The 9,797-nt window shown below is 42.3% G+C and overlaps 1 protein-coding gene across 1 annotated transcript; it reads right to left on the reverse strand.

The window, feature by feature from the left end:
- Positions 1–438: 438 nt before the first annotated feature.
- Positions 439–4,121, reverse strand: LOC109893939 (transmembrane protein 233). The gene is made up of 3 exons (XM_020487146.2): positions 3,583–4,121; positions 1,956–2,090; positions 439–1,692 (listed from the first exon to the last, which is right to left on the reverse strand). Exons 1-3 carry the CDS (start codon positions 3,787–3,789, stop codon positions 1,681–1,683), a joined length of 354 nt encoding a protein of 117 aa, XP_020342735.1. The 5' UTR covers positions 3,790–4,121; the 3' UTR covers positions 439–1,680.
- Positions 4,122–9,797: the final 5,676 nt, after the last annotated feature.

Here is a 9,797-nt window from a genome sequence, read left to right on the forward strand (position 1 = left end):
CTTGGGGACCTTCAATGCTGCAGACGTCTTTTAGTACCCTTCCCTAAATGTGTAACTCAACATAATCCTGTCTCGGACCTCTACAGAGAATTCCTTCAACATCATGGCTTGGTTTTGCTCTGACATGCACTGTCAACTGTGGGACCTCATATAGACAGGTCTTTGCTCTCAAATGTACTGTCAACTATGGGACCTTTTATATACAGGTGTGTTCCTTTCCAAATCATGTCCAATCAATAGAATTTACCACAGGTGGACTCCAATCAAGTTGTAAAACATCTCAAGGATGATAAATGGAAACAGGATGCACCTGAGCTCAATTTTGAATCTCTTAGCAAAGGGTCTGAATACTTATGTAAATAAGGTCTGATTTTTTTTGTTTGTAAAAATAAATAAATAAAAACCTGTTTTCGTATTGTCATAGTGGAGTATTGTGTGTAGATTGAGGAGGACATTTTATAATAAGGCTTTAACATAACAAAATGTGGATAAAGGGAAGGGGTCTGAATACTTTCAGAATGCACTGTACATATTTGGCAGGTGTAATATAAAGTAAAAAAGCAAAAGACATTTATGACAGTAAACACTCGATAGTTACGTGATTGACACATCAAACAACCCAAGTGGCACAATAATGCCACGTTCAGAACAACTGGGTACTTGGAAATCTCCTACTTCCAACTTCAGTTCAGTGCATTCAAGACAGCTGGAAAAAAATAGCTCCGACTGGGAAAATAGTTTTGAATGGTCATCCAACTCGGAATTCCAATTCGGAAACTCGGGGATCCTTCTAGAACTCTGACTATCCGACCTGAAAATCCCTGATATCATGATTTGACCTAATTTTTCCAGAGTTCCCGGTTGTCTTGAAAGCACCATAAATACAGTAATTGTCAGCATGTTAGTGCTACAGTGACCACACAGTTACCGCTGCAAAAAGTAATTGTTCACTCGTCCAACAGCCCACATTATCAATAAATGCACACAGGAATGGGCAGGTGTTTCTTCCTTTTCTAATGTGTGTGTATGTGTGTTTATTTACCAGAAGTCCTCACAAGGATAGTAAAACAAGGAAAATTCAGACAAGTGGGGACATTTTGCTGGTCCCCACGAGGAAAAACACTATTGTAGGCTTAGGGTTTAGGTTTAGCGTTAGGGTTGCAATTAGGGTTAGTGTTACAATTAGGGTTAGCAGTTAGGGTTAGGTATAGTTTTAGGGTTTGGGGTTAGGGTTAGGCTTAAGGTTAAGGTTAGAATTATATTTAGAAGTGAGGGAAAATAGGATTTTGGATGGGAATCAATTCTTTGGTCCCCACAAAGATAGCAATACAAAACTGTGTGTGTGTCTGTGTGCGTGCATGCGTGCGCGAGGTTTGTGCTGTGGGTAGCATGTGATCCAGAGGTCAGTGTTCCATACAGTCTTTCAAAAGCAGAGTCTTGCTTCTTAAGTTCTTCTCCCAGATAGAAGAGTAGAAAGGCTAGGTGTGGAGGATGTGTGACGGCGAGAAAAGATGGATACCACATCTGGAGTAGAGTTCCGTTCTTGAGAATGGAGATTACTGCCAAATCCGGGGCCCCAGAACCCTTGTCATAGTCCATTCAGAGAGGTGTCCATAGTCCATGTCTTTGAGAGCGACATTTACTTTGTTTGGCTTTTTCCAGGCATACTGCGCAACTCTTCTACAATTTATACTAGAATAGAGAGAAAGAAAAAACACACAGATGAGACATACACATAGAAGTATGCAAATCATATTTATATATGGTTGAATGCCTGTTTGAGTCTTTGTCTCTGTTTAATATTTGCATGTACTTTATGTCTGTTCAAATGGTTGTTGTTTTCTTTTAAATACTTTGAGCTTTTGATTGAGCCTGCCTGGAGTGCCAGATGAGCAGCGTTAGCACTTTCTGGGATATCCCATTGGTTACATTGTGGGGAATGGCTGCCACATTACCGTGGTGAAGTGAACGATGATAAATATGGCGATGATGAGGAGGCCGATGATGATGGAGGCGATGGCCACTTGGAGAGCTTTCTGACCGAGTCGTCGCGAGCCGTCATAGTCTTGCAACTCGTAACTTTTCCTGGACTGCATGGGGACAAGAGGGAAAACACTTCACTAAGGGAGCGTTCAACTTCACCAGCAGTCGTGGACTAAAATGTGTTGCTTTACCATGATCTTTTAAGGAGAAACATGTTCATGCCACATACTGTACCTACCTCATACTGAAGTAGACCTGTATTTGGAAAATAATTTGGAGTAAAAGAAATGTGTCATATTTACATGTGATACTCACATGTGAATGAGGTACGGAACACGTAACACCACACGTGGGTTCAAATAGTATCCGTTTTCTTTCTAATATTTTGAGTGTTTGATGGAGCCTGGCTTGAGTGCCAGATGGGTGGGATTTGCACTTTTTACTATTCCAGAAATACTGGAATAGTAATATACTATATGAACCCAGGTCTGCATAACATTGTGTGATTGTGTGTTTGAGAGTGAGAAAAGAAAGGTGGGAGAGAAAGTAATGGAGTCCAAACCCTTTGGATGGGAAAGTGTGTCAGTGACGTGGTGTTTTGAGAGGTGAAAGGAGCGAGCATGTTTGGAGGGCACATCGAGCATGTCAGAGGGCACTTCGATGAAACCCTGCCCTACCACAGACACATCTGTTCCTCTCATCAGACACATTTGGCTCTTTTTTCTTCCTCAAACACATACACAGACAGACAGACCGACAAGCCATGCACATACACGCACGGCCACACGCAGATATTAAAGTAAATACGGGATTACCGGTAGACTCCTTCCCATATTACCAACACCACTTCTCTTTCTTGGTCCCACAAAAACACACACACATCGTGAGAAAGTTGGGGCAGAGATCCTAGTGTGATCAGCCAGCTCTCAACACCATATCTTATGACCTGACATGTAGCTTAAGAACATATGAGAATTGCAAAGGAGAACTGTTGTGCTGGCAAACATTCAAAGCTGGTGCACCAGATATATTTTTTACGGCTTGTTGCTGGAATCCCAGAATATTATTATTTTCCTTTAGAGATGTAGTCAAAAGCTAGAGCAGAGTTGCTTTTCGCTCTCCTCCACTTTCCCCATGCTTTTGAATAACCGCTAATGGACACAATCAGTTTCCACTAGCATTGCTATATTGAAAAAAAATGCTAGCCATATTATTCTGGACATTGCTAAATAATTAGCTAATGATTTAAAAAATGGTTTGGAGGAAACAACATCCTAGGGAAGTTGAAAATAAGGTCAACTTAAAAAATGCGTACTGTCCCTTTATTACTACATAAACAGAATGTGATTAGGATTATTAGGATTATTTTACAATTGCAAAAATTGTGAAATACAACTGGCCGTATGTTTACAATGTATTCATCTTGCAACATATCACTCAAGATTGGCTTTTTCCTTCATGGAAATTGACCTGAGGTACTTTTCACATAATTTTCTATACATTTCTCATTCAGTAGTCGATACATTTATATCAGCTTTAAGACATATATTAGTCAGTGAGTAAACTGTTTCCCATATGCCTGTGATGTCCCCTACTCACCAGTACTGAAAAGACCAGAGCTACAATGTTGACTGGGTACGCGGGGCAGAAGCAGGTGAGGATTGTTAGCCACAGGTAACTGTGGAGGGGAGGTGGAGGATGCTGTTCCCCCATAAAACTAAGTCTGTCAAAGTCTGCACTCCCATTTAGGGAACTCTTAACACCCAAATGCCCTCTTATCGGCTCCAGAGCCAGAGGACGGGCCATGGTGTGGGTAACAGACGACAAGAGCGAAAACACAGCCAACGAGATGAAAAGAGAGACGAGCCACAAAACAACCAATGGAGAAAAAGGGAAAGTTAAAACAAAAGGAGATGAAGAAATCTCAGGCCAAAAGAAAACAGAAGGAAAAATAATGGCCAAATGGCAGAAATTCAGCCAATTGTAGGAATGGTACACAGCACAGGAACAACCCCACTCAGAAGAGGGAAAAAAGGGGCGAAGATCTGACTTGGAAAAATGAAGGATGGAATAGCCAGTGAAGGAGTAGAGTTGAGCAAGCTTCCAGGAACTGTCCAGAACTGATTGAGGGGTCTGAAGAAGGGAGGCTGGTGTGGAATGGGGGCGTCGAGACACCCCTACCCTTGCGTAGAGCTGACCTCATTTTTTTTAGGGTGGGCAACATTACCACCCTGTCTCACACACCCCTCCCCAGGCAAGAGAAAGGAGGGAGACGAGAGAGACCAGGATCTGACCTCATATGCTGTGGCTAACATTAATCTCCCCCTTCACACACACACACACTGGCAGCCAGTCCTGGCCAACACTGAGCAAAATGTGTGTGTTAGTGGTGGAGGTCACTGTTTACCACTGGGACTTTGAACATTCCCAAATGAGATTGTTAAGTGTATAACACTGTATTTCCCACACTCACAAACAACATTTACTCACACTGCAATCAATTCATCAATAAGACAAGGGTGACTAGCCAACCCTACTGCTTCTGTTTGAGCCCACCTTGAGCACACCTGGGTGGTGTTCAGTAGGTATGAAGTGGGACAAAATGTACTGTACCTAGTAAAATAAAGGTTACGTATTAATATGTGCTTTGTCCTGCCAAGGTCAAGAACGGTGCTAGAGTCCTTCCAAAATATGTGTTGATGCTTCCCCTACATGTAAGTGTCCTCCACTATAATAGGGCTTTCCAGAGGCTAGCTAATCACATGATGACATGTCATCGCATCGGGTGGAAGTACCTGTCCTGTGGGATCAAGTTTACATCAAATCTCAAGACATACAAAAAAACTGAGGTAACACTATGGCCTAATAATGCATTGTATGAATTGCTGTAAGGCATAAGTAGGGGTATTATAGGACAAATAGGCCAGTAACCCTCAAAATTCATAAATGGGTATAAAATCTTATACAAACAAATAAATCAAGAATGTTAATAATTTAATGTATTTCTTTATGGAAGTAGATTCATGCCCCCCAAAAATAATTGTATTTGAGCTATCATATAGCTAACATATAGAATTGTTTTAAGATGGTCATACCAAGGACAACTTGCAGACTTGTTTACGTGTTGCTGTGCGTTTTGTTGCCAACCTTACTTTGCTACCTGACAACTTTACGGTTTTTACTTTTTAATTACCGTTTATATTTTTGGTTTTTCCCTCAACTTTTTTTTTTCATTCAACTTTTTCACTCCAGACGCTTTATCCGGACATGGTTCGTCAGGACCTCCACCAACCGAAGCTAAGTAGTAACATTAACATGATGCCTTCTAATTGCAGTTGCTGTACTCATAATATACAGGAGAACGATCGCTTTACGGCGAGGATAGCTGTGCTACAAGCCCAGCTTCAGACGCAATCGTTAGGCAAGGGTCATTTCAGTGTATGAAAGGATGAAACAGCGTCTGTGCCACCAGTAAGTACAGATAGTAACGTTAGTATAAATCCACTCGCAAGGTCCCCGCAGCCGGACAACTTTCTCATGGTTTCTGGAGGGAAATGCTGTAGGAATGCTCAACCGGTGTCGCTCATTCAGCCGATGAGTCGGAGTTAGAGGCCGAGCCTTCTCTTGTCTCTACTCCTCCCGTTACGGGGTCTGAGACGCTGATGCTTCCCACCATTAGCTCTGACAAATTGAAAACTCTAGTCATTGGCGACTCCATTACCCGCAGTATTAGACTTTAAAACGAATCATCCAGCGATCATACACTGTTTACCAGGGGGCAGGGCTACCGACATTAAAGCTAATCTCAAGATGGTGCTGGCTAAAGCTAAAACTGGCGAGTGTAGAGAATATAGAGATATTGTTATCCACGTCGGCACCAAAGATGTTACGATGAAACAGTCAGAGATCACCAAGCGCAACATAGCTTCAGCGTGTAAATCAGCTAGAAAGATGTGTCGGCATCGAGTAATTGTCTCTGGCCCCCTCCCAGTTAGGGGGAGTGATGAGATCTACAGCAGAGTCTCACAACTCAATCGCTGGTTGAAAACTGTTTTCTGCCCCTCCCAAAAGATATAATTTGTAGATAATTGGCCCTCTTTCTGGGACTCACCCACAAACAGGACCAAGCCTGACCTGCTGAGGAGTGACGGACTCCATCCTAGCTGGAGGGGTGCTCTCATCTTATCTACCAACATAGACAGGGCTCTAACTCCTCTAGCTTCACAATGAAATAGGGTGCAGGCCAGGCAGCAGGCTGTTAGCCAGCATAGTGGAGTCTGCCACTAGCACAGTCAGTGTAGTCAGCTCAGCTATCCCCATTGAGACCGTGTCTGTGCCTCGACCTAGGTTGGGCAAAACTAAACATGGCGGTGTTCGCATTAGGATAAAGACCTCCTCCATTCCTGTCATTATTGAAAGAGATTATGATACCTCACATCTCAAAATAGGGCTCCTTAATGTTAGATCCCTTAGTTCAAAGGCAATTATAGTCAATGAACTAATCACTGATCATAAACTTGATGTGATTGGCCTGACTGAAACATGGCTTAAGCCTGATGAATAGTGACCATATCCCCCGTGCATCCCGCAAAGGCGGAGGTGTTGCTGACATTTATGATAGCAAATTTCAATTTACAAAACAAATATGACGTTTTCGTCTTTTGAGCTTCTAGTCATGAAATCTATGCAGCCTACTCAATCACTTTTTATAGCTACTGTTTTACAGGCCTCCTGGGCCATATACAGCGTTCCTCGTTGAGTTCCCTGAATTCCTATCGGACCTTGTAGTCATAGCAGATAATATTCTAATCTTTGGTGACTTTAATATTTTCACATGGAAAAGTCCACAGACCCACTCCAAAAGGCTTTCGGAGCCATCATCGACTCAGTGGGTTTTGTCCAACATGTCTCTGGACCTACTCACTGTCACAGTCATACTCTGGACCTAGTTTTGTCCCATGGAATAAATGTTGTGGCTCTTAATGTTTTTCCTCATAATCCTGGACTATCGGACCACCATTTTATTATATTTGCAATTGCAACAAATAATCTGCTCAGACCCCAACCAAGGAACATCAAAAGTCGTGCTATAAATTCACAGACAACACAAAGATTCGTTGATGTCCTTCCAGACTCCCTCTGTCTACCCAAGGATGCCAGAGGACAAAAATCAGTTAACCACCTAACTGAGGAACTCAATTTAACCTTGCGTAATACCCTAGATGCAGTTACACCCCTAAAACCTAAAAACATTTCTCATAAGAAACTAGCTCCCTGGTATACAGAAAATACCAGAGCTCTGAAGCAAGCTTCCAGAAAATTGGAACGGAAATGGCGCCACACCAAACTGGAAGTCTTCCGACTAGCTTGGAAAGACAGTACCGTGCAGTATCGAAGAGCCCTTACTGCTGCTCGATCATCCTATTTTTCCAACTTAATTGAGGAAAATAAGAACAATCCGAAATTCCTTTTTGATACTGTCGCAAAGCTAACTAAAAAGCAGCATTCCCCAAGAGAGGATGGCTTTCACTTCAGCAGTAATAAATTCATGAACTTCTTTGAGGAAAAGATCATGATTATTAGAAAGCAAATTACGGACTCCTCTTTCAATCTGCGTATTCCTTCAAAGCTCAGTTGTCCTGAGTCTGCACCGGATGTGTACCAAACTCACTAAAAGTGGCAGTAATAAAGCCTCTCTTGAAAAAGCCAAACCTTGACACAGAAAATATAAAAACTATCGGCCTATATCGAATCTTCCATTCCTCTCAAATATTTTAGAAAAGGCTGTTGCGCAGCAACTCACTGCCTTCCTGAAGACAAACAATGTATATACGAAATACTTCAGTCTGGTTTTAGACCCAATCATAGCACTGAGACTGCACTTATGAAGGTGGTAAATGGCCTTTTAATGGCATCAGACCGAGGCTCTGCATCTGTCCTCGTGCTCCTAGACCTTAGTGCTGCTTTTGATACCATCGATCACCACATTCTTTTGGAGAGATTGGAAACTCTAATTGGTCAACACGGACAAGTTCTGGCCTGGTTTAGATCTTATCTGTCGGAAAGATTTCAGTTTTAGGACCACTATTGTTTTCACTATATATTTTACCTCTTGGGGATGTCATTCGAAAACATAATGTTAACTTTCACTGCTATGTGGATGACACACAGCTGTACATTTCAATGAAACATGGTGAAGCCCCAAATTTGCCCTCGCTAGAAGCATGTGTTTCAGACATAAGGAAGTGGATGGCTGCAAACTTTCTACTTTTAAACTCGGAAAAAACAGAGATGCTCTAGGTCCCAAGAAACAAAGAGATCTTCTGTTGAATCTGACAATTAATCTTAATGGTTGTACAGTCGTCTCAAATAAAACTGTGAAGGACCTCGGCGTTACTCTGGACCCTGATCTCTCTTTTGAAGAACATATCAAGACTGTTTCAAGGACAGCTTTTTTCCATCTACGTAACATTGCAAAAATCAGAAACTTTCTGTCCAAAAATGACGCAGAAAAATTCATCCATGCTTTTGTCACTTCTAGGTTAGACTACTGCAATGCTCTACTTTCCGGCTACCCGGATAAAGCACTAAATAAACTTTGGCTTTCTCCTATAGAGCTCAATTTTTATGGAATGGTCTGCCTACCCATGTGAGAGACGCAAACTCGGTCTCAACCTTTAAGTCTTTACTGAAGACTCATCTCTTCAGTGGGTCATATGATTGAGTGTAGTCTGGCCCAGGAGTGTGAAGGTGAACGGAAAGGCTCTGGAGCAACGAACTGCCCTTGCTGTCTCTGCCTGGCCAGTTCCCCTCTTTCCACTGGGATTCTTTGCCTCTAACCCTATTACAGGGGCTGAGTCACTGGCTTACTGGTGCTCTTTCATACCGTCCCTAGGAGGGGTGCATCACTTGAGTGGGTTGAGTCATTGATGTAATCTTCCTGTCTGGGTTGGCGCCCCCCCTTGGGTTGTGCCTTGGCGGAGATCTTTGTGGGCTATACTCGGCCTTGTCTCAGGATGGTAAGTTGGTGGTTGAAGATATCCCTCTAGTGGTGTGGGGGCTGTGCTTTGGCAAAGTGGTGGGGTTATATCCTTCCTGTTTGGCCCTGTCCGGGGGTGTCCTCGGATGGGGCCAGTGTCTCCTGACCCCTCCTGTCTCAGCCTCCAGTATTTATGCTGCAGTAGTTTATGTGTCGGGGGGGCTAGGGTCAGTTTGTTATATCTGGAGTACTTATCCTGTCCTATCCGGTGTCCTGTGTGAATTTAAGTATGCTCTCTTTCTTTCTCTCTCTTGGAGGACCTGAGCCCTAGGACCAAGTCAGGACTACCTGACATGATGACTCCTTGCTGTCGCCAGTCCACCTGGCCGTGCTGCTGCTCCAGTTTTAACAAGTTCTTACGAACTTCTCAAATATCTTTAAAAAACTTCTTAAGATGTTTGTTGCTAGGCAGCTGTTTAGCTATCTATGTATATTATTATCTATCTAGCTAACAATGGCAATCATGTTCGCATATTTTTTACTAAGATTACGGTTCTAAAACATGTTCTTGTGTTTAAAATAATAAATACTGAAACTTTCAGATGAAGTTTTTGTGAATTAAACATGTTCCATTGCTTTCATGAGCTTTATCTCTCACTGCCCCGAGTTTAAGACAAGGGTTTAGCTGTCTTGGAATTAAGAACATTTCAAGAACTTTATTTTCAAGAATCTAATTTCTTCTTAACTTTTTGCTTAAGGAGAAGCATAAGAAAGAGCGCAATACAATTTCCAATAAACTTTTAGAGGAATAGCAACTTTGCTTATCTTTCTTGTT

The sequence above is a fragment of the Oncorhynchus kisutch genome, linkage group LG1 (genome assembly GCF_002021735.2).
Source record: "Oncorhynchus kisutch isolate 150728-3 linkage group LG1, Okis_V2, whole genome shotgun sequence".
Lineage (NCBI taxonomy): Eukaryota > Metazoa > Chordata > Actinopteri > Salmoniformes > Salmonidae > Oncorhynchus > Oncorhynchus kisutch.

Bases quoted from the DNA above. Each gene is read 5' to 3' on its own strand.
- LOC109893939 (XM_020487146.2), bottom strand. From the start codon at position 3,789: ATGGCCCGTCCTCTGGCTCTGGAGCCGATAAGAGGGCATTTGGGTGTT. The intron at 2,091-3,582 runs GTGAGTAGGGGA...GTCCCCATGCAG, and splicing joins CTCTGGTCTTTTCAGTACTG to TCCAGGAAAAGTTACGAGTT.